General features: G+C 43.2%; 2 protein-coding genes across 8 annotated transcripts in view; both read left to right on the forward strand.

Moving 5' to 3' along the window:
- WIPF2 (WAS/WASL interacting protein family member 2) overlaps positions 1-13382 on the forward strand; it is a 51562-nt gene extending 38180 nt beyond the window's left edge. For all 5 annotated transcript variants that reach the window (XM_030295214.1, XM_030295216.1, XM_030295215.1 and 2 more), the window contains 3 exons: positions 6625-6834; positions 8206-8307; positions 8554-13382. In XM_030295214.1, the coding sequence (XP_030151074.1) occupies positions 6625-6834; positions 8206-8307; positions 8554-8594 (353 nt within the window). In that variant the 3' untranslated portion in view covers positions 8595-13382. The remainder of the gene's footprint in view (positions 1-6624; positions 6835-8205; positions 8308-8553) is intronic.
- The window catches only part of CDC6 (cell division cycle 6), a 45852-nt gene continuing 30313 nt past the window's right edge, over positions 8685-24223 (forward strand). Inside the window, exons 1-10 of one of the 3 annotated variants that reach the window (XM_030295208.1) lie at positions 8685-8774; positions 13616-13772; positions 17265-17452; positions 18753-19034; positions 19158-19357; positions 19863-20038; positions 20444-20550; positions 20993-21132; positions 22028-22128; positions 23277-23341. In XM_030295208.1, the coding sequence (XP_030151068.1) occupies positions 17278-17452; positions 18753-19034; positions 19158-19357; positions 19863-20038; positions 20444-20550; positions 20993-21132; positions 22028-22128; positions 23277-23341 (1246 nt within the window). In that variant the 5' untranslated portion in view covers positions 8685-8774; positions 13616-13772; positions 17265-17277. The other 2 variants (XM_030295211.1, XM_030295209.1) reach the window with 2 other exon arrangements.

Below are 24223 nucleotides of genomic sequence, written 5' to 3' on the forward strand. Positions count from 1 at the left end.
AGAGTGGGTCAAGGAAGCTAAGGGTTTAGGTCAGGGACTGATTGTAACAGTGGACCTTCAGCCTAAATTGGGTGAGCAGGAGACTAAGGAGCTCTCGAAAAGGTAGAAGAGGTTGTGTAATCTTTTTACAAAATAGCATGACTGAAAGTAGAGTGAGGTAGATCATGAAGCTCTCTGGTGCCTTCCTAGACCCAGGAATTTTGGCTCCCATGTCCTCTTGTATCATTGGACTTTGAGCCACACCCTCCACAAATGGCTTTTGAGCTTTTATTTTATTATTATTATTTTTTAGAGAGTGCATGAGCCAGGGAGAGGGGCAGGGAGAGAGAGAATCTGAAGCAGACTCCACTTCCATCATAGAGCCCAACTTGGGGCTCGATCTCACGACCCTGGTATGACTTGAGCCAAAATCAAGAGTTGGACACTCAGCTGACTGAGCCACCCAGTTGCCCCGGCTTTTGAGCTTTTAAACAATCAGTCCTTGCTGATATAGATCATTGATGAAGAAATTAAGTGATCCAGAGACCGTGTAACCTGTGCTGCTGGTTGGTGAGGTACATAGAGATTTGTACTCTAGGAGCTGGCAGTCCAGCCTAAGCTGTCATATAGTACCTGGTACGTTCCTGATTCCATGTCTCCTTGGTTTTAGCCATAAGAATCCTATTCCTAAGGTGGCCTTTGATTCTATAAAATTTAGGTTTAAAAAAAGTCTTTTTAACTTAGGGACTTAAAAAAAAACCTCTTTAAGTAGAGCCCATATCTACCTAACTCCATCCAGAAATAGAAGTTGCAAAAAACTGTAATTTCTGTGGGTTGAACTGAGTAATTTTAATTTATTTCTCAATTTGATTCAATTTAATTTATTTTAACTAGGCTGTAGGCCTAAAGTGGGGCGTGAACTTACTACCCCGAGATCAAGAGTCACATGCTCTACTGACGTGAGGCAGCCATGCGCCCTGAACTGAATAGTTTTAAATGTCTGTGTACTTCTTGCTTCCCACTTCTCAGTTCTTTCTTTGGGGTTTCTTTAGAAGAATGTGAAGTTATGAGCCTTGTTCTTCTGTCACTTAGCTATCACCAACTTTGAGGCCTGGTGGAGGCCTCAGCAAGCTTTCCTTTTTTTTTTTTTCCCCTTTCAAATTTTAATTTATTTGTTTATTTTGAGAGAAAGGGAGGGAACATGAGTGGGAGAGGGGCAGAGAGAGAGAGAGAGAGAGAGAGAGAGAGAGAGAATCCGAAGCAGGCTCCCCACTGTCAGAGCAGAGCCTGATGTGGGGCAAATAAATAAACATCTAAAAAAAATTGGGGGAGGTGCCTGGGTGGCTCAGTTAGTTAAGTATCCAACCTCTGCTCAGGTCGTGGTCCCGTGGTTCATGGGTTTGAGCCCTGCATTGGGCTCTGTGCTGACAGCTCAGAGCCTGGAGCCTGCTTCGGATTCTGTTTCCCTTTCTCTGCCCCTCCCCCGCTCACTCTTGCACTCTCTCTCCTCTCTCTCAAAAGTAAACAAACATTAAAAAAAAACTTTCATATAAAAAATAAATAGGGGTGTCTAGGTGGTTCAGTTGGCTCAGGTCATGATCTTGCAGTTTGTAAGTTCCAGCCCTGCTCCACGTGAGCTCGAGCCCCACTTCAGGTGAGCCCCACCTCTCTCTCTCTCTCTCTCTCTCTCTCTCTCTCTCTCTCTCTCTCCCCCTCTCCCTCTCCCTCTCCCTCTCCCTTTCTCTCTCCCCCTCCCTCCTTCCCTCCCTCCCCCTTCTCTCTGCTCCTTGCTCACTTGCAGCCCCCCATAAATAAATAAATTCAAGTTAATTAATAGTGTAATACTGGTTTCAGGAGTAGAATTTAGTGATTGGTCACTGACATATAACATCAAGTGCTTAACACCCATTTAGCCCATCCCCCACCCACCTTCCTCTATCAACCCTCAGTGTGTTCTCTATCATTAAGAGTCCGTTAGGAGGGTGCCTGGGTGGCTCAGTTGGTTAAGCATCCAAATTCAGCACAGGTCATGATCATCTTACAGTTTGTGAGTTTGAGCCCTGCATTGGGCTGTGTGTGGACAGTCAGAGCCTGGAGCCTGCTTCGGATTCTGTGTCTTCTCTCTGTGTCTTCCCCAGCTCATGCTCTGTCTCTCTCTCTCAAAAATAAAGAAAACATTTAAAAAAGTTTTTAATAAAAAAGAATAATTTAAAAAGTCTGTTATGTTTTGTTTCCCTCTTCCCCCCCCCTTCCCATATGTTCATCTGTGTTGTTTCCTAAATTCCACACATGAGTGAAATCATACGTTATTTGTCTTTCTCTGAATGACTTATTTGGTTTAACATAATACACTCTAGCTCCAGCCACATTGTTGCAAATGTCAAGATTTCATTCCTTTTGATGGCTGAATAATATTCCTGTGTGCATGTGCGCATCTGTGTGTGTGTGTGTGTGTGTGTGTACACACATCTTCTCCATTCATCAGTTGATGGACACTTGGGCTGCTTCCATATCTTGGCTATAGTGAATAATGCTGCTGTAAACATTGGGTGCATGTATCCCTCTTTGAATTTGTATTCCTTGGGTAAATACCTAGTAGTGTGATTTTTATAGGGTAATTCAATTTTTAACTTTTTGGGAAACTCCACACTTTTTTTCAGAGTGGCTGCACCAATTTGCACTGCCACCAACAGTGTAAGAGGGTTCCCCTTTCTCTGCATCCTCGCCAACATATGTTGTTTCCTTTGGTGTTAATTTTAGCTATTCTGACAGGTGTGAGGTAGTATCATTGTGTTTTTGATTTGTATTTCCCTGATGATGAGTGATGTTGACTATCTTTTCATGTGACTGTTAGCCATCTGAATGTCTTCTTTGGAAAAATGTGTATTCATGTCTTCTGCCTGTATCTTAACTGGATTGTTTTTTGCGTGTTGAGTTTAAGTTCAACACTTATTTTGGATAGTTTATTTTTCTTTTTTTTTTTTTAAATTTTTTTTTTCAACGTTTATTTATTTTTGGGACAGAGAGAGACAGAGCATGAACGGGGGAGGGGCAGAGAGAGAGGGAGACACAGAATCGGAAACAGGCTCCAGGCTCTGAGCCATCAGCCCAGAGCCAGACGCGGGGCTCGAACTCACGGACCGCGAGATCGTGACCTGGCTGAAGTCGGACGCTTAACCGACTGCGCCACCCAGGCGCCCCAAGATAGTTTATTTTTCAACACTATTTTGGATAATAACCCTTTATCAGATATGTCATTTGTAAATATCTTCTCCCATTCCATAGGCTGCCTTTTAGTTTTGTTTATTGTTCCTTCTCTCTGCAGAAGCTTTTTATCTTGATGAGGTCCCAGTAGTTCATTTTTGCTTTTGTTTACCTTGCCTCCGGCAACTTGTCTAGGAAAAAGTTGCTCCAGCCAAGGTCAAAGAGGTTGTTGCCTATGTTCTTCTCTAGGATTTTGATGGTTTCCTGTCTCACATTTAGGTCTTTAATCCATTTTGAATTTATTTTTGTGTGTGGTGAAAGAAAGTGGTCCAGTTTCATTCTTCTGCATGTCAGTAACCAGAGCAACAGTTCTTAGAGTGATAATACTGAGAAAAAATTGAGGTATCTTAATCAGAGATCATGTCAGTATTGGCTCTCTTTGTTGTGTGACATTGGGCAGATCGCTCTGATTCTCTGGGTTTGTTTCCTCTTGTGTTCACAGTACCTTCAGAGGTGGTTGTAAATAAAAGTATGTATGAAAGTGCTTTGTAAACAGTAGTATGCTGATAACTGTTAGTGGTTTTCCGCAAGGATTTCCAGGTAGTTCATGGATATATCTCTGTTACTCAATCATATTATGACAGTATTATATGATAATGTAGTTTTGTTTCTATATGAATTATTTACATTTAAAAAAGCATGGAGTCTTTTGTCTTCCCAGAGTGCTCAAGGATCAAAAATTGCCACGTGTTGGTCCGTAGAGTTTCTGAATTTTTTCTTTGCAGAGTAAAATACTATTTTTAAGGGATTTTTTTTTCTTTTAAGAATCAATACTACCCTTCCCTCAAAATTAGGTTTACCTTGGTCTACAAAAGGGTGATCTCCCACCGCAGGGTTTCTTTTACAAACTACTTCTTTCTTAGGGTCCTTGGGTCCCAGCTCTGTCACTTGAAACAGTCTTAAAATTGGATGTGACAAAGAGCCCAGAAACTTATTGGAGATGGCAGAACCTGGTTGGGATGCCTGGTCCCTCAGGGAGGGTGCCAAGGGAGCAAGCAGGCTGCTCTTGGTCCTGCTCTATTTGGCCAGTCTGGGTTGGCTGTAATCACTGCCACCTGCCTAGTGTCTAGCTGGTGTCCTTTTGAGCCTGGCTAATGTTGCCTGTCTTACACTTCCTGGCACTGCGCTAGAGTAGAAACAGACTCTTAGGGCCCTGAGAAATCTGGGTTTTAGAGAAATATTTTGAGGGTGACCTGAAAGGGCTTTGGTTTGGGCAGATTTGAAATGCAAATAAGGTTCAGAGATCTGCTGCTAGGTGCTATTAAGGAGATTTCTCTTTTATTATTGCCTCTAATAGCCCCTGTCATACTTAAACCTTGAAAAGAGGGAGACATTCAGAGTGTATTTTAGGAGAGTTGCAAACCAACATTTACTGGGCCTACAGTGCTGGACCCTTTGTCTACATACATCATCCCATTACTGTTTTATGCTTAGCTGTGGTCACTCTACAGAAATTCTGACAGTAATTTAGAAGGAATAAATTGAAGATACACTCTTGGGGTACCTAGCTGGCTCACTCAGTAGAGCATGTGACTCCAAGGGTCATGAGTTCAAGCCCCACATTGGGCATAGAGTTTACTTAAAAAAAAAAAAAAAAAAAAAAGATACACTCTTTCTCACTAAACTAGTGTTAAGCTGAGTTGTCTCTCCATGTATTATTTAGGTAACAGCTATTTATTGGATATGGCATTGGTGCCAAAAGACACACTTCCATCTCAGTGGGTTACAAATTTTGGGGGGAGATAAAATACATAGTACTTGGTGGTAGTTATGAAAAGCAGAGTGGGCACAGTGGAAAGAGCAGATGTGTGCTGAGTCTGTTAGATCTATGGCCTCAGACAAACAGGCTGAGTCCCAGTTTCCTCATTTGTGAAATGGGGATAATACCACATAATTTGCAGGAGAGACTGAAGAGTTTTTAAAGATTTAATGCCTATAAAGTGCTCAGGACAGTGCCTGGAATATAATGGAAATGAAATAAATGGTAGCTACTATTTTTGCTAGTTAATGAAAAGAATAGAATAATATAACATAAACACCTTAGAACCTATTCCAGTGATGTTGACATGTCTTCAGACGTGTTTTTTATGTTCTACTTAGTGGCACATTTTTGTCTTTCAAGAGTGAATTTGATTTTTGAAAAGACGTAAGTACGAATATTTTTATTGGTAATGGTACGACCTCAGAAATGAGATATGAACATCATATAATATTTATGGATGTGTCTGATTAGAAACTGGGTTTGGAGGCAATTCCCAAAGAGGCATTCCCAATTTTTTGAGCAATTAGATTATCATTGAAGATATGTAACTTCTGCAGATGAACATACTAAACATATTTTGAGAATCACTCATTTTAGTATGTACTACTAAGTGTTAGAATAAATGACAGAGCCTATAAATGCTGTGGGAGAACAAAGAAGAGGGGATTAGAATAGAGTGCATTGCTTTGGGAAAGCCTGTAGAAGATAGGGCTTGAGTTGAACCTTAAAGGAGAGGTCGGGTTTGGCAGTAAGGGAAGAGGGATGGTATTTCCGAGTCTTTTGGGCCAGTCACGAGAGCAAAGCGTATGTAGTTTGGTTTAGTCAGCAAATGTTGATTGCCTACCTAACTGTGTGCTGTACATTTGGCTGAGCTTGGGAACTCAGATGAATGGACAACTGCTCTGACTTAGTGTCCTGGGGAAGAGGCACATAAAATGAACAACTATAATACAATATAGTAGTGTAGTAGAGAGGTACAGAGGCAACAGTGTGAGTGTGGAAGAGGGGCACCCAACCCAGCCTTAGGAATCAAGCAAGGAAAAGGAGATGGTGAGATCAGGCTGACTGCTGTGCTAAGTTACTGTGTAAGAAAGGAAGATGATGGGATGAGACTCAGCTGGGGTTGAAGCTAAGGATTTGAAACTTCATGATACAGGAAATGCAAAGTCCTTGGAAAAGTTTGAGCAAGTATTTGGGGACATTAGTGAGTTGGTATGCAGAATGGATTGGCATGATAAGAGATGAGAAGCAAGGAGGACATTTGGGAAACTTTTTGCAATAAAACAGGCTAAATACGAGAAATCTTTGAATTAGAAATGTGGAGGAAGGCGTGGAAAGGCAGGGAAAAGAACACGAATAGGCAGAGTTCTTGGCTAACTTGTCACAGAAAATTAAAAAGGTCACACATTCATTCTGAACTTTGGGATCTGATAGAGTGTTGCTGCTGTTAAATAGGGGTGACAGGAGGGTGAGTATGATACTTGACATGCTGCCCGGGTGCTCACAGAGCCTGGCTCTTTGGGAAGGCACCAAGACATTTAGTGTGTGTCTCTTAACCCGCCCCCCCACTCCTCACCATCTCTGCATCGCAGTCTAACTGCTTTGGATTTTCATTGCAGCTCCTCTACCCCCACCACCCATGATCCGAAATGGTGCCAGGGATGCTCCCCCTCCCCCACCACCATACCGAATGCATGGGTCAGAACCCCTGAGCCGAGGAAAGCCCCCACCTCCTCCCTCAAGGACGCCAGCTGGACCACCCCCTCCTCCTCCACCACCCCTGAGGAATGGCCACAGAGATTCTATTACCACTGTCCGATCTTTCTTGGGTGAGTAGCAAGCTGTTTTAGTCTCACAGTTCCTGTGGTGACTTCACTAATTCCAGTGGCCACTCTAGAATGGGAATGGTCACTGGGTACCCTTTGTTGACAGCAGTTCTTCTCCTAACTTCCTCTCAGATTTCTGGGCCTTTGCAAATTGACATGCCTTTCCTTTTGCAAATTCTAGGCATGATTGCTTTGGAAGAGATTGAAGTAAAATCAGTAGGTGTTGTGTTAATAACTCCAAAGCCACTCTCTTGCTCCCCAAGGATCATTTGTGATTAACTTTTAGGTCAGAGACTTTATCCTCTTCAGGATTATTCAGGCAGGAATTATGTATCTTCCTAGGAAGGAGAGGGCCTTTCTGGACCTTTAGAAAACAAAACACACCACTGTACACCACATTAATCTAATAATACAAATCCACTGCCTAGCTGTGTTACTTTGAGGAAGCCATTTCATTTCTCTGGGCCCCACTTCCCTCATCTATGAAATGAGGGGGTTGAGATCAGGAGTGTATCATATTTAACTTTTCAAGGTTATAAATGAGTCTTAGGCCCCACCTAAGAGGTTCTAATTCATTAGGTTTAGAATGGAGCCCCAAGCAAAGGTTGTCCATAGGGTTTTCTCAGACCTTCTGTTGAGGACCCCTGGAAAGATCTATACAGCCCCATTCGACCCTAACACTCTACATTCTTTAATGGTTAACTCTTACCCGCTCCCGCTCTAGTCTGTTCCTAATAGGTGGACCAGGGTTTTTGGAATGTGAGTGAGTCACGCCCATAGAAAATTTGAGCTGCCTTGTAGAAGGGCCATGGAAAGTGGGAGTGGGGGCCGTGAGAGGGCTCTCCCGACTGTGTTGTAGAATTTAAATGAGGGTAATTTGGACCAGAGGGGAATTATCTGGTCAGATCTCTCACTAGCTCGTGACAAAAATTCCCGTTTTAGGTTAATGTCTACCAATCTGTAGATTCAGTTCAGTTGGTTTCCCATGGTGACAGTCTCTAAGATGACTGAAACAGAACTGTATTTCTTTCTCTTCCCATGCAAACAGCTGGGCTCCTTTCATGTTAAGTGTGTGGTTTTTGGTGGAAAGATTTGAAGAACCAATTCAAAGATTGATTCCTTTTCATTAGAAAGAGCCTTTCATTAGAAAGATTCTTTTCATTAGAAAAGAGCCTTTAAGCACAGCCTCTGCATATGAGGTGCCTAGAAAGATGCTCTTGCTGGCCTCCAGAACCTTGGTTTAGTGGGCCAGGCGGGCCCCTCATCGTCCATCAGAATGCATGGGAAATTAGCAAGGGGAGGGTCAGAAGTGGTACAGAGTATGTGGGAGCACATGAAAGAGTGATAGAAATTAATTTTTTGTTCTTTTCCCAGATGATTTTGAGTCAAAGTATTCTTTCCATCCAGTAGAAGACTTTCCTGCTCCAGAAGAATATAAACACTTTCAAAGAATATATCCCAGCAAAACAAACCGAGGTGAGAAGAGCAGCCATGAAAGTTTTTCCATAATTCCATTGAATGTAGAATTGGTGTGTTTTTCTTAGGTTAAAATTTGCTTCTCCTCATCAGTGTTTTCTTAAGAAAACAAAGATAACAACAAAACCAATCCCTAAATTTTAAAGGTTAGCTTAAAGAGCCTGTCTCTTATTTCAGGAATGTTTGGGTTATTCAGGGTCTGGTGGTTGACCTTCTGTATGTGGTTTTCATTTTTATATTTTTCAGCTGCCCGTGGAGCCCCACCTCTGCCACCCATTCTCAGGTGAAGCCTGGCTTGGTCCTGTTCCTCAGGATAAGGATGGACCCTCTCCTGTGCTCAGATGGTCCCTTCCATTCCCCTGAAACCTGCATGAGAGCTCCTGACGTGTTTCTCCAGTGCAACCCACCTCTAGACACCAAGCGTCCTCCCCACTCACCTCCATCTATGCATCTCGTCTCTAGACTTGGTGATTGGACTCTTTATATTGACAGGAGGGTCTCAAACCCTACATCCATCCCTCCTCTTGCAAGCCCTGCTAGCCAGATGAGGAAAAAGCTTCCATGTCTCCTGCTTTCCTTTTGGGGAAAGGTGCCTTGTTGTGATGAATGAACTCATTGTTGGAGCAGGGTGGAGAATGGTACTCCTACCTTCTCCTACCCACAGTGGGGGAAGCTTGGCGAGTATATTCTATTTCATCATTCAGGAGGCTGGCATGGCCAGGACTTCTGGGGGGTGGGCATTTTTAGTGAAACAGGAAAGGAATTTGCAGAGAAGTGATCTGTTTTAAAGGTCATGTTTGAAAAAAGGGCAAAGAAACGGTTCTGCTTTCTTTTTAGGGGTATTTTGGTTTTGTTTTCACCCCACCCCATGCCACCACCCCAGGGAGAAGTTGGATATTACAAATACTAAATACTAATCAGTTGAACTAAACATCTAATAAGAGAGGGTGAAATAAACTGGGGATCCTTTTAGAGCTAGTCAGTTTCTGTGCAGCAAAGGGACCAGGAGCCATTTGCATCCTCTGGGAATCCCTGCCCATTTCCTCAGGGTGCTGAGGCTGAGGGATGTTTTTCCTCTCTGCACTGCCCACTCCCTCAAGAGAAAAGTCCCATTTTTTCGTTCATTACAGATTCACATACTCCAAAAACCTGCAATGGGAGATGGGAAGATAAGGCCTTGGCCTTGACACCTGGCCCTTTTAGTCCTGCTCAGAAACTTCAGCCCCTCATGGGTGCTCCAGGATGACAAGGGAAGGGTGAAGCACCTCATGGAAGGGATCAGCTCTGTGGACTTCGAAGGACTTTAAGGCCAACTTATTCCAAAGTTCACAGCCCATCTGGCTGAGTATGTTCTTTCTGTTCCTTTCTCCACCACTCTTGCCTTCCCAAGACTGAAGGGGTTATACAACCAAATAGAGAAGGGTGAGGAAGCTTATGGGGATAGTCAAAGATTCCTCTGTGCCAAGAAGCACAAAGACTTTGGTGAGGTGTGCTTCAGTCCAATTGATCTTCCTTGGCAGTCAGCAATATGTTTCTTTGTCTTCCAGTCCTGGTTAAAGGGCACAGAGGAAATGGGTCCCAATTTAGGTAGGAACTGAGCTTGGATGGTGCGACAGGGACTTCACCATTCTCCAGCAGCAGGATGGGGCTCCTGGGTTCTACACATGGGTTGGTTTGGTTTGCTACAGCTCTTGCCAAGTGCAGAGACTGCTCAAAGCTTGGAGTTAGAGCAGGAGAGCCAGGGCTATTCCTTGAAATGGATGGGGAGAGTCAATTAAAAATTATCACCAGGTACATCAACAGGCTTAAACTGCCTTAGGGACCTCTCTAATCTGTTAGATCACAGACTAAGGATCTGTGCCTGGTGCCCAGTGAAACCCACGTCTTCCCAGTGCTAGATGGGAGAGCTCTCAACTTGGGTTATTTGTATGGGGTCTGCTATCCTCTGCCATCCCCTGGACTACATTGGCCCTTGGGACAAACCATGGTGAGGTCTGTCACCAAACTTTTCTAATCATTCTCTTTATTTTTATTTTCAAATCTGTTAGCAGTTAACCTCCCAGCAGTATATCCCTAGCATCCTGAAGCCAGGATAGCTGAGACAGGGCACTAGTGGAGGGAAAAAGAGTTACAAGACTTAATTCTGCAGCAGAGTTCCAGGGAGATGCTGACCAGTTACTGAACTTGGACTGTGAAGTCTTCCCATTTGTTTTTGAAATGGGAGTTGATGCCTTTTGTACAATGTTATCAAAGTATATCTTTTTTTTTCCTCCTTTACTCAAACATAGAGCATCAAAATGAGTATCACAAGTAAAAGCCAAACCCCAGCTTTTCATTGGGGCTGATAATCTTCCTCCTCTGTGACCTGCTGTCCCTCATATTCCCCAGCATTTGGGCTGTGTCACATGGGTATTGATTGTATTCTCATTTTCTTGGCCTCATGAAAAAAGGCCTGGGCCTAGATCTAATCAGAGGGATTTTCTTCTTGAGAGCATGTTGATGGCACAGTACCTATTTAAATGTCTTTTGCCTTATACGTTATTTGGTCCCTCTGTTAATAACAGATTTATTGTCATGTATATTTACTATTGAAGAATGGGAATGTGATCCTCATAGTTATTGATCTATTTTATATGTTGTAAAAAGCTTGTAAAATAGATTTAAGGTGGGCTGGCTGCAAGAGCACTAAAACTTCTCACCTTTTAAACTGCTCTTTTTATCTGCTTGTGGGAATTTTGTCTCTTCAGTGGAAGATTGGGTGGTCTCATGTTGAGACTATTGCCCAGTCCCATTAACCCCCTTATTCCCTCCCAGAAGGAAGAGACATTGCCTAACTAAGCATCAGGAATCTGTGTTAAAAGCCCTTGTGCGGGTTTGGTTTTATGATGTTTTTCTCTAGTGGGAAAAACTTAACTGTTTCTTTCCACCCTTTCTGGGAAGCAGAGCAGTGGCTTCCAGGTTTTTAAATGAGCTAGATGCCCCTCTTCCCTCTTTTTTGGTCACCAGACCTGGATCGAATCACTTTGATATTCCAGGTATGGTTTTTTTCTGTTGTGGGGATTTCCTCCAGCTGCAGAACCCTATCATCCTCACAGCCTGGGCTCCCAGAGTGTGGGTTTAGGGCTACCCCACCTGATGGATGTGAGGCTGCTGTCTCCAGAAATGCATCCCAGCACTCCTAACTGGCAAACGCAAGGAGACTAGCCGCTGGCCATTGCACTGGGGGCTTCCCTCCCCCGACAGCTTCCCAACTTGAAGCCCAGATTTACCTCCAGGGAGAGGTGAGAAAAAATTGTAAATAGACTTGCTACAGAGCAACTCAGGGTTGGGGTGTGTTTTAATTCTCCTGATCACTTGAAATAATCTGTAGGCTGAGTGCTTATGGGAGTGGGGGAGAAATGTGACTCCAGGGTCCTTCCCTTCCGCAAAGTTCTGGGGGTGGAGTACAGGGCATCTGAGGCCCTTTGATGGCACTACACTGAGCTGTCTGTCCTTCTGGAAACCCAACCTACGATCAACTGCAAATCCAATTCTTCACATTCCAGTTGTAGCCTTTCTTTCCCTACTGAATCTCAGTCCCTGGCCATGTGGTCAAGGTGGCTTTCTGTAAGACACCCTGATTTAGGGAATGGAAGGCATTACAAGTCTGCCTTCAAGACTCATCTCTTAAAAGCAAAATGTAACAAAATTACAGCCACCTTCAAGATACATACAAAAAGAAGGATAACTTTAACTGAAGGAAGGATTTGGTTCCATTCAACTCCACGGTCATTGTGCCTTTACTTGTGTTAGAGTTCTCTGCTTTCTTCCTCTCTCCCTTTGAAGCAATTAAAATCTTCCTTGATAACTGCTGTTTCCTTCTTTCTACTCTTGTTTCTAACAGCTTAGTGGGTTTCCTCTAATTGTCTTAAATCTCATTCCACTGGTGGCAGAGGGGCCAAGCCTTCTTTTCTCATGTCTAACCTTTGTCCTTTCCCACGGGGACCAGTGTGAAAGTCATAGTCAACACTGAATAAAAGACTAGAATGACATGTGTGGCGTGCGTGAGTGTGTGTGTCTGTCCATCTTTGCGTGTGGATCAGTTTATTTTCTTTTTAAAAAATAATTTATTGTATGACTTATTTTGGAGTTCTACTCCAATTACAGTGCTCCCTCACCCAATTAGCAGTGATTTTGCCCCCTCCCTCCCCACAGTGTATAGTCTGGTCTCAGGTTGGATTCTTTGGTACATTTCTTTCTTCTGGATGCCGTGCAGTTTAATTAAACCTTGCTTAAAAACAAAAAAAAAAACCTGAAAACTGTACTCTTGTCTGGAACGCCGCCTCAAGTGGTGGCATAGAGAGGGGAGAAAATCCGTTGCCTCCAGTGAGTGTAGTGGTTTGACTAGGACCTCTGAGAAGGTAGATGCACTGACTTGGGCGGAAGCATCTGGTAGCTGGAGGGGTTTTCCCTCCTCCCCTCCTGCTGTTTTGAATACCACAGTTCATTAGCCGTGCTCACCTGGGTGATTCTGATAGATCTGGTCATCAATGTTTGCCACCTACCTGATTTCAGGGGACCCAGGAGATGCTCTGGCCTTGTCCTCTCCTTCTATCTCTTAAACTTCTTTCTACCTGTGTTGCATGGCAGTCTCAGACTGAGGTATGGAAGAAAAGGTGGGGGCAGAGCAGACAGACTATGCGTGTCTATTTTTATTGGTTTTTCTTTTTTCCCTTTCCTGCTTTTTGCATTGAAATCTTAGCTGGCTTTCTTGAACTTTGACTTGGGGTGTAAAAACTGAACCAGACATTCTCTGCTTACTGTGGTCAGCTGACATAATCACCACCAAGAGTTAATGAGCTTACCTTGCACTTTTCATCACTAGGAAAGGTCTTGAAATTATTTCCCATACTGATTCATTATGGGTGTGTGTATGAATCACTTTCACATAATTTTAGATATGAAAACATGTGAGAGGGAGGGGGGAAAGGCCTCCTTTCATTTTCATCCATACTTAACAGATTGGCTGAATCCCTGATTATTTGACCCATCATTGTTATTAATATGATTAATAAACTACCTATTTATTGATTTAATTGTTCCTCCTGTGACTTTAAATAGCCCTCAAATAGATTTTGTGTGAATGACCCTCAGCTTCACTTCCTAACCCTGTAAGGTTTTCTCTGTCCTGTTGAGATGGTATTGCTAGTCTGTGTGTGTGTGTGTGTGCGTGTGTGTGCACGCATGGGTGCACACACAAGGATGTTGTGCACTGGATGGGTCCTTCCAGTGTGATTTGATTCCTTCCCTCATGCTACTGTGTTATCAGTTAAGCAGGTGATAAGGACTCCAGTGTGTCAACTGTCATTATTACTGAGACACAGCTGCTTACTGTGAATGTGCCTGTTTAAGTATTTCCTGGCCCCGCCCAGCCACAGCTGCAAGGATGCTGCCTGCCTCTGACTTCTGTTACTCTGCAGACAGAGGTAAGAGAAGGAAAATGTCAACCTCAGGACCCTAACCACCCCAGAGGAGAACTACAGGGAAATGCTTCACGTCTGACATCATGACAGCACTGGAGCCCAGTCTGGATCATTTTTACACATAATTGAATTAATTTTCCACTCCTAGGTTATGGGGTGTGAAATTTAAAGGACTCTATGCTATCCAGCCACAAAAAGTGTTCATGAAAAAGGTGGATATCCAGTTGGCAGGAATGTCCTTTCCGTTCTTTCAGCAGGCCGGTATTGTATACTTTACTCTGCCAGGGACCTACAATATGAAGATGAATAGGACACGGTCTTTGCCTCCAGGGAGCTCAGAGTCTAGGAGGACACTTCAGGACAGCTGCCAGGAGAAACCTATGTAGGTTATTAAAAGGCTTTATGACAGCCAGGGAGGGAGGATGGTGTGTGGCATTCCACACAGGAAACAGCAAGGACAGAGGCACAGAAGCAAGAAACTGGTGGCATGTGCAGCGTGTTCCTGTAGTATCGGAAAGGGAGAGCTTCATGTAGGTAACCTTTTAGGGACCTTTCAATCCAGACATTCTGTGATTCTCTGCCTGCTTCCACGGTGGTCATTTAATCTTGTAAGCTTATTTTGGACCATTGTTTTTCTTCTTGGTGAGTGTTTTCATAGCCTGCAAGATGTATATATTAAGTACTCATTGCTTCCTGGGCTCCCTCTAGCCCACTGTAACTGAGGGAGGTTGTTTGCCACTACCCCTTAAAGCTGGCTGGACACATGTTTCCATTTCAGGTTATTAAGGACAGTTCTTAGGTGGCCAGGTTATCAAAATACATGAACAGTAAATGTTGCTTCCTGGGTTCTATCGCTCTATTAAGAGATCAGAAATACCATCAAGTCAAAAAGCCTCCATTCTACGGTAACACTTTTTCCATTCACGTCAGTTAATCTCTTCACTTAGGGTTTCCAGCTCCTAGAGAGCCTTCCCAAAATGTGCTCCTTCACCATCTCTTCCTATTTATTTACTTTTGAAGTTTTATTTAAGTGATCTCTACACCCCACGTGGGGCTTGAACTCACGGCCAGAGATGGAGTCATAAGCTCTTGTGACTGAGCCAACTAGGCACCCCCATCCCTTCCTATTTAGAAGTACACAGAAGGTTTCTTACTTAGGACCTGCATCTAATACCTCCCCCTGTATTTAAGTGGTCAAGAATTTGATCTCCTGTCAGACTTCCTGAGTTCAAATGCCAGTTTTTCCACTTACTGGTTGTGTGACTTTGGGCAAATTTACTCAAGCCCTCTATTTCAGTTTCCTCATTTGCAAAATGAAAATAACACCAATTTAATGCGATGTTTGTGAGAGTAAGGTGATAATAGGTGGGCTCAGTGCCTGGCATACACTTAAACACTCAGTATTTGTGCTTTATCTCCTGTATGAACTAATTATAATTAACTGATGATTGTAATACCATTGGTTCCTATTTCTCAGCTTCATTGCTCTATTTCATTTGAAACTAAAGAATGAAAGATAAATGCCTGCCATCACCTAGAATTGGGTTTTGGCCTTCAAGGGAACCTGAGGTTATTAGCTTTGGAAGCCGGCCTGTAAATTACTCCTTTAATTTATATTTTTCATTAAAAGCTCAGCTTGCCTCTTCTTCTATAGGGGTCTTCTCTGGCCCTGAAACCCCAGTGTTTAGCCATAAAATAAGGTTTTAAAATTAAGGGTCCATAATTCTCTCAGCTCCCCACAAGGTGTGGATTAATGGAATTGATAAGAAGGTGCACAGGATGTTATTTTTAACGAAAGCAAAGACCTGGCCCTATTTCTTATCTTTGAAACACAAATCAAGGAGATACTGCGATTGGAGTGTAGTGTATTTATTTATGTATGTGTAGAGCTTTACAAAAAAAACCTCGGTTTGGGTGTCAGGAAATCTGGGTCCTAAGCTCTTCATCGCCACCAAGATGCTGTGACCTCTAACCCTCTGCACATTCGCTTTGTGACTTGCAGGTTGAACATTAGGTAAGTAAAGCGCCTAGTATCACGCCTGGCACACAGAACTGCCCCCCCTTCCCCTGTCATGACAGGTAGTAGGTCTCTGAAAATGCATACCATTAGGATAATGAAAATGGGTACGCGCGCCAGTGAGAAGGGGCAACCACATCTCTACACCTCCCACGGAAAAATGAGCATGGAAACAGAGTCGCGTTGCAGCTAAGACTACACTTCCCGCTGCCCTTTGCGGCCGGCTCGGTTTGCCTTACCCAGAATCGCTCCCTCCGCAACCTTGCGTCTTTCCGCGGAGGCCCCGGATGTAGAATCCCTCTCTGCTCGATGGGCGTGGCCTGGCAGTGGCTCTGAGACCTGGGGCTCTCTTATTGGTTGTGGTCCTTCCGACTGGATTGGAAGTGAAGGAGGGGGCGTGGGCCAAGGCGCGCGGCGCTCTAGCGACAGCCAATCAGAAGCCTGGTCGGGCTTTGGCGGGAGGCGGTAAAGCTGCGGCTTTGCAGATTTGGCGCGAGTGCGGCTGGGCTTTACTGCAGCTGGTGTGTAGTTTATTCCGGAACTTGCCCTGAAGAATCCCAGAAGCCGTGTGCGAGAGACGTGAGAAAGAGCCAGCACTGAGGTACTCAGCCCTGTGAGGTGGAGAGGAGAGGATTGCTCGGGGAGGCCTAGGGCCCAGGAGGCAGCGGAGTTGGGAGAGCAGCTACGGCGAGGGCCGCTGCTTCCCCCTGAGGCTCGAGGTGAAGTGAGGGGAGAAGAGCTCAGATCGTCGGAGGTCTGGGGTCGGAGTAAGAGAAGGGAGTAGCCTGGCAGTCGTGCGTGGAATAAAGGGGCTGAATGTCGAAGGAGGGAGATGTTTCGGAGTGGGGTTGAGAAGGTGTGGCGTGAGGACTGAGTGCAGGGTGGAGGGAAGACCGTATATATGTCAGGGTGCTGGGCCAACCTGGTGATAAAGACACACCCCGTGCCCGGAGTGAGGGAATTAGAAGTCCTGTAGAAGTCAGTTAAGATAAACTTTTTATTGCATTACTCAAGTGGTTAAGAATTTGGGCTCTGGAGCCAGAATGCCTGGCCTGCTATGACTTTGGGCTTTTGTGCCTCTGAGTTTTCTCCTCTGTAAAATAAGAATAGTAAGAGTGCCGACTTCTAGTGTGTAAAACTTAAGTGAGTCAGTGCCTAAGGGGCCCCGAGCTGGCTCTGTCCGTAGAGCATGCGACTTGTGATCTCAGGGGTCATGAGTCGGAGCTCCACGCTGGGTGTAGAGATTCCTTAAAGTGAAAATAAAATGCTTATAACAGCGTCTTACACATAGTAGGTAGACAGCAAGTGTTTGTTATTATTGCTCAGATTTGGATGTGAAGTAGAACTGAATGCTAAAATATTGTTATCACATAATTTACTTATGAAATGTTGCTCATCGTTATAAATTCCATGTTAGCTACTTTTCCTTCATTTTTTACATATTGACAGATTGCCCTGTTCCCTTTTTTTGTACCCAGCCGTGTTGCCATCATGCCTCAAACCCGATCCCAGTCACAGGCTACAATCAGTTTTCCAAAAAAGAAGCTGTCTCGGACATTGGACAAAGCTAAAACTTCTGGTGACACCAAACTAGAACTGACCAATGTCCAGGCCTCACGCCGTTCTTGTGTAAAAATTCTGCCTCTCAGCCCCAGAAAACGTCTTGGTAAGCTATCCATTATAGAAGTACAACTTTTTGCCTGATAGCTCTTTGTTTGTTTAGTTTGAGAGAGAGAGAGAGAAAGAAAGCATGAGTGGGGGGAAGGGGCAGAGGGAGAGAGAGAATGTTAAGCAGCTCCACGCTCGGCACAGAGCCCCACTCGGGGTTTGATTCCCACCACCCTGGGATCATGACCTGAGCCCAAATCAAGAGTCGGGTGTTCAACTGATGGAGCCACCCAGGCGCCCTGTGCCTGGTAGCTCTTGACCTCTCTTTCCTCAATAATAAGATGCCTAGTCCTTTGAAGCAGCTTCCTAAGTTCATTTAAGACCACTGTGTTCTTGGGGCGCCTGGGTGGCGCAGTCGGTTAAGCGTCCGACTTCAGCCAGGTCACGATCTCGCGGTCTGTGAGTTCGAGCCCCGCGTCAGGCTCTGGGCTGATGGCTCAGAGCCTGGAGCCTGTTTCCGATTCTGTGTCTCCCTCTCTCTCTGCCCCTCCCCCGTTCATGCTCTGTCTCTCTCTGTCCCAAAAATAAATAAACGTTGAAAAAAAAAAATTAAAAAAAAAAAAAAAAGACCACTGTGTTCTTAAACTAGTTAAAAAAAAAGACCACTCTGTTCACTTTGGTTATTTTCAAAATAGTTGCTAAATTCATTTACTGAACTTCAGAGTTAAGCTCCGTGTTGAGGTCACTTTCTGAACTGCTTAACAGTTCTGGTATTCAGTTCCTTAATTTTGAACTTAGTCGTCAGTGTTTTAAATGACCTTGCAGTTATTTATATAGTATTTTGAAGCTTTCACCTCATTAATGGTGAAATTAATAGAAGCAAAATAATAGAAGATTGTTTTAGAACAGTAGTTGGTAATCCTGTCTTGTTTTAGATCTTTTTTTGTTTTTAAATGAAGGGTGATGTGGCAGTATCTAAAGACATTTTTGGTTGTCACAATTGAGGGAGTGGCATAGTGGATAAAGGCCAGGGATGCTGCTGAACATTCTACAATGCACAGGATAGCTCCCTACAAGAATTATTTGGTCCAAGATCTCAATGGTGCCAAGACTGACAAACCTTGTTTTAGAGCAATGTTAAAAAATTTCATCCCACTAAACCCGTTTGCTTTCTGCCAAATAGTAGTAAGATTCAGTGTGCCATCTGGTGGCCAGTATTTGCTTCTAGATGAGAGGCATTTTATTTTGGTGGTTTTGATTATGGAAATTTGACTCTTGCTGAGAAAAGCAGAGATGTTCCAAGTCCTTTTACTATCCGCTACTATGAATGACCATATTTTGATTTTAATATATTTCAGGTGATGATAATCTGTGCAACACTCCCCATTTGCCACCCTGTTCTCCACCAAAACAAGGCAAGAAAGAGAATGGCCCCCCTCACTTCCATACACCTACGGGACGCAGATTGGTGTTTGACAATCAGCTGACAATTAAGTCTCCTAGCAAAAGAGAACAAGCCAGAGTTCACCAAAACAAAATACATTCCTCAGTTCGAAAAGGTCAAGAGATTACAACAAATTCTGAGCAGAGATGTCCACTGGAGAAAGAATCTGCATGTATGAGACTGTTCAAGCAAGAAGGTTCGTTCTTACATGTCCGCTGTTAGTACAGCCTCATAAACAAGCTGGTGACTCCAGATGAAACCCAGTGGATCTTCTTAGTCTCCTCTGTTGTATCTAATTGTCCTTTCACGTTTGACACAGGCACTTGCTACCAGCAAGCAAAGCTGGTCCTGAATACAGCTGTCCCAGATCGGCTGCCTGCCAGGGAAAAGGAGATGAATGTCATCAGGAATTTCCTGAGGGAGCACATCTGTGGGAAAAAAGCTGGAAGTCTTTATCTTTCTGGTCCTCCTGGAACTGGAAAAACTGCCTGTTTAAGCCGAATTCTGCAAGACCTCAAGGTACACTGAAAGTCTGAAATATGAAGCTCTTGCTAAAATGACACTTGGTTATTAAGGGTTAAGAAAAAGTAGACATGCTTAGGAGATTGAAGTCTTCCCTCAAATAAGATGTTTTTAGTTTCATTGTCTAAATCTTTCTTTTTTTTTTTTTTTTTTTAATTTTTTTTTTTAACGTTTGTTTATTTTTGAGACAGAGAGAGACAGAGCATGAACGGGGGAGGGTCAGAGAGAGAGGGAGACACAGAATCCGAAACAGGCTCCAGGCTCTGAGCTGTCAGCACAGAGCCCGACGCGGGGCTTGAACTCACGGACCGCGAGATCATGACCTGAGCTGAAGTCAGCCGCTTAACCGACTGAGCCACCCAGGCGCCCCATCATTGTCTCAATCTTTCTAAATGAAAGTAGAACTTATTCTCTTACATGCATTTAACTCCTCAAAGACGCTTTAGGTCCCATCAAACCTTTATCTGAGGGCAAAATATCTCTCATGTTTGCATTTTTCTAGAAGGAACTGAAAGGCTTTAAAACTATCATGCTGAATTGCATGTCCTTGAGGACTGCCCAGGCTGTATTCCCAGCTATTGCTCAGGAGATTTGTCAGGAAGAAGTATGCAGGCCAGCTGGGAAGGACATGATGAAGAAACTGGAAAACCATATGACTGCAGAGAAGGGCCCCATGATGTAAGTATTGCTCTGCTGCATGTTGTTCTATAAAAATCTGCAAGGTCTGTTGCCCACAAACTCATATTCTAGTCTCTTGAATTTATCAGTTTGTATAAAAAAAGAACATTTCCTATATTTGCTGTACAAGAGGTAGTTACATATGCTTAAAGGGAAAGAAGAGAGGAAAAATACACGTTTTAATTTTAAATTGGAAAAAATGTTTTTAAACTAATTGCTTGAAAAACCTGTATGTTACTTTTATGTGATGGTGGGGGGTTATCATTGTAACAGTGACTGGAGAGAGGACAGCTTATGACCTCCAAACTGGTGTCAGCTGTAGGAATGTGACTTGAGTCAGCCCAGATCTCACAGATTGGAGAGTTAAGGTGAACATGGATACTAATCACTTCTCTTTATATGTAGTGTGTTGGTGTTGGACGAGGTGGATCAGCTGGACAGCAAAGGGCAGGATGTGTTGTACACGCTGTTCGAATGGCCATGGTTAAGCAATTCTCGATTGGTGCTGATTGGTTAGTGTTCAGTTGCTAATGTTACAGGATGGTTCTAAAGAATTCTTTTTTAATCGCTTCATCTTATCTATCACCTATTTTATGTCAAGCCAGCTTTCTGCTTTCTTATCAAAATGAAAGTTACTACAAAATAATAGTAATTTTAACCTAAAATCAGTTTTGTGAAATCTGAATAGAAATGCTATAATACTTCATTTCAGAGACCGCTGATTTTTGGACTATCTGGTCCTATTAGTGAACAATTCTAAACCTAACTTGAACAGAGCATTCTAAGGTGACTGTGTACATCTTACCTAATAAGTATGGGTGGAGGGTGGGTGGCAAGTGAGAAGCAACAGTTAGAATGCTGGATTATAACTAGAAATCTTGTTCAGCTTTCAAAGGGTTTAGTTTTCCTTATAGGTGATTTGACCGTGATGATTGGTAGTATTTATCTCCTCAGGTATTGCTAATACCCTGGATCTCACGGACAGAATTCTGCCGAGGCTTCAAGCTAGAGAAAAATGTAAGCCACAGCTGTTGAACTTCCCACCTTATACCAAAAATCAGATAGCTGCTATCTTGCAGGATCGGCTTGATCTGGTAAGTCCCACCTACTGTACCACATTATGTATCCCTTGGATCAGCTCTGGAGGGGAAGCCTAACAGTCATTCTAAAATATTTTTGCTTAGATTGCTTTCCTTAGCAGGGAGTTCTGGTGGGCCATAGTGAGAACATTTTTATATGAATTTCCACCCAAGGCTCCGTTTATTGGGTGCCTCAGTGTTGGAATAAAAATAAGAGAAGAATCACTCAATACTGTTTTTTCCTCTTTTTTTTCAAGTTTATGTATTTGTAGTAATCTCTACACCCAATGTGGAGCTCAGACTCATGACCCTAAGATCATGCTCTTCTGAGTGAGCCAGCCAAGTGCCCTTAATCCTTTAAAAGAAATTTTTTTAATGTTTATTTATTATTGAGAGACAGAGAGAGACAGAGCATGAGCATGGGCGGGGCAGAGAGAGGAGGAGACACAGACTCTGAAGCAGGCTCCAGGCTCTGAGCTGCCAGCACATAGTCTGTTGTGGGACTCGAACATACACAAACCTCGAGATATGACCTGAGCAGAAGTCGGATGCTCAACCGGCTGAGCCACCCAGGCGCCCTGCCCCTCAATCCTTTTTAAATGGCCTTTAAAAATAGGGCCTATGAAAAAAACTTTCTCTTGAAAATGACCAAATAGATTTTATTTTAGTTTAGTTTTGCTAATTTCTGATTGCTTTTTCTCCCCATTCATGAACCTCAAGTACATGCTTACAGAATGCTTCAATGTGTGAAATTTCCATTTACTTTATGAGCAAAAAAGGCATCTCTTAGATCCTAAAGGGTGGCCAGTCAAGTTTAGACTTAACATGAAAATATGTATATCAGGGACCTAAATTACAGAGAGGGGGAATATTATACTTCATGTTGTCATCCCCTATGTCTTGTCCAAAGGTATCTAGAGATCAGGTTCTGGACAATGCTGCAATTCAATTCTGTGCCCGAAAAGTCTCTGCTGTTTCAGGAGATGTTCGAAAAGCACTAGATGTTTGCAGGTGAGTTATGGCACTGTCGGCTACTTTTATTAAAAAAAGAAATGATGTTAATTGTCTCATGTAACTCAAGTGAATGTGGCTTAAGAGGCTGCATTCTGCCACTTTTTACACTCAGAAAGGAGGACTTGTTTCTCAGTGGGGAGCTCTGCATTTCCACGTGTTAATGTCTGAAACATTATCAGTCCATTACCTACAGAGGGAGAAACAAATGAGATGTTGCTGGCACTCCCTGTGGTGATTATAGATTGGTTAATTACATTTGTATTAAAAAAGACTCCAGTTTACTTTTCCATTAGCTGGTCTCAAGCAGGTTTATTTATGGACCTGAACCATCTTTGCCTTTAGACTTTTTTTTCCTTCCTTTCCTTTTGTGAGCACCCCTTCCTCCTGTTGGTGGTCCCCCACAGTTGTACTCTAGACCTCTCTCTCCCTTCCCATCCTCTGCCCCTCCTGCTGGGGAAAGCCTCTGTGCTGACTGATGAAATTTCTTCCTTCCCAGTAGGGACACTGGGTCCATTAAAATGATACTTGCTGTGTTGGCCCGCTGGTCCAACCTCCCCCTACTGCCATGCAAAAGATCCAGGCCTGGCTTATGGCTTCCTGTGGGCAAAGTACTTTGGAGACAGCAGTGGGAGAGTAAGCTCTGCCTATTGCTAGATGGCATGATCCTGGATTTGAAAGTTTCCCCTAGTCAGCAAACTAGTTGGGTAAAGACTGCAACTATGAGCAATTGTCATGTAGGCTGGTGTGGTTTAGCCTACATGTATCGTATGTATATGTAGCCAAGGACTCCCCTTTTAGCTCCAGTGCATATGGGTGGTACTGGCTCTCTGTAGTCAGTCACCCACCCACATATCCTCTCTCCTATCCATGACATTTTTTTCCTTGTTCAGAATGTTATTATTGGCCACATGTATGATGACCTACTTGGCATCTATAAGAGGAAACCATATAGTGTTGAAGTTTCTCAGATTCCCTGGTCCATGAAATTATTTCAAGGCAATTAAGTCCCCTTTAGCTGAGACATAACCCAGCTTCATTTAGGGGCTTTGAAATTATAAAACATGTGTCTGTTTTTGAGCTTGGTGGTTTGGTGTGGTGTTTGGTTTGGCTCAGCCTAAATTAATTTTAGAAATATTTTTTTATAGGAGAGCTATTGAAATTGTAGAGTCAGATGTCAAAAGCCAGACTATCCTCAAACCGCTGTCTGAATGTAAGTAGTTTATCTCCTTCCCGTCTTCCTTTATAATTGGAAGCTTAACTTTTCTGAGGAAAGGGGTAGAAAGATGAAATGAACACAGTTAAATCCACACTTATCCTGTTCTGTATTCTCTGTTTTTGGTCAATTTCATCTACTTTACTTGAGTCTGGCCTGTCAGTACTGTAGTCCATGCATTGCTGGAAATGAGCTCCCCAGGGTGTTATAGAAATGGCTGGGTCATAGTAAGTTTTCTTTCTAAACTCTAGAAATGAAAATTGTAGACAATAAGGCTTGCCCAGCTTCTCTCTGAGTTCTTGTGTTGAGTGCACTTTAGGTCTTGATATAAGGTGAAAAGAAAGCCCAGTAAATAAGAGTCAGACAGTGAGAGAATCTAGTTCAACTTGGGATATCTTAAGCCTTTACACATGTGTAGGAGGGTGAAGATACAAACATGATATTGCTACAGTGGGCTGTTAGAAAAATGACAAAATTAATTTTCCTTTCCGTTAGCTTTGTTCTCTTAGTCATGGCGGATGTAAAATGGCCCTGAACTATGTATCTTGTCAGTATTTTAATATCCAGTGTTAATCTTTAGAAACAAGACAGTCTGATTTGATTGTTTCCTCTTTCACTCTTGCAGTGGTTGAGAGTTATCAAAATTGTTTCTAGCACTATAGTTCCATAGAAAACTCACTTTCTTTTCTTCCCTTCCCTCCCCTCCCTTCCCTCTTTTCTTTTCTTTTCTTTTCTTTTCTTTTCTTTTCTTTTCTTTTCTTTTCTTTTCTTTTCTTTTCTTTTCTCTCTTCTTTTCCGTTCCTTTCTTTTTTCTCCTTTCCTTTCCTTTCCTTTCCTTTCCTTTCCTTTCCTTTCCTTTCCTTTCCTTTTTTCTCCCCC

Source organism: Lynx canadensis, chromosome E1 (genome assembly GCF_007474595.2).
Source record: "Lynx canadensis isolate LIC74 chromosome E1, mLynCan4.pri.v2, whole genome shotgun sequence".
Lineage (NCBI taxonomy): Eukaryota > Metazoa > Chordata > Mammalia > Carnivora > Felidae > Lynx > Lynx canadensis.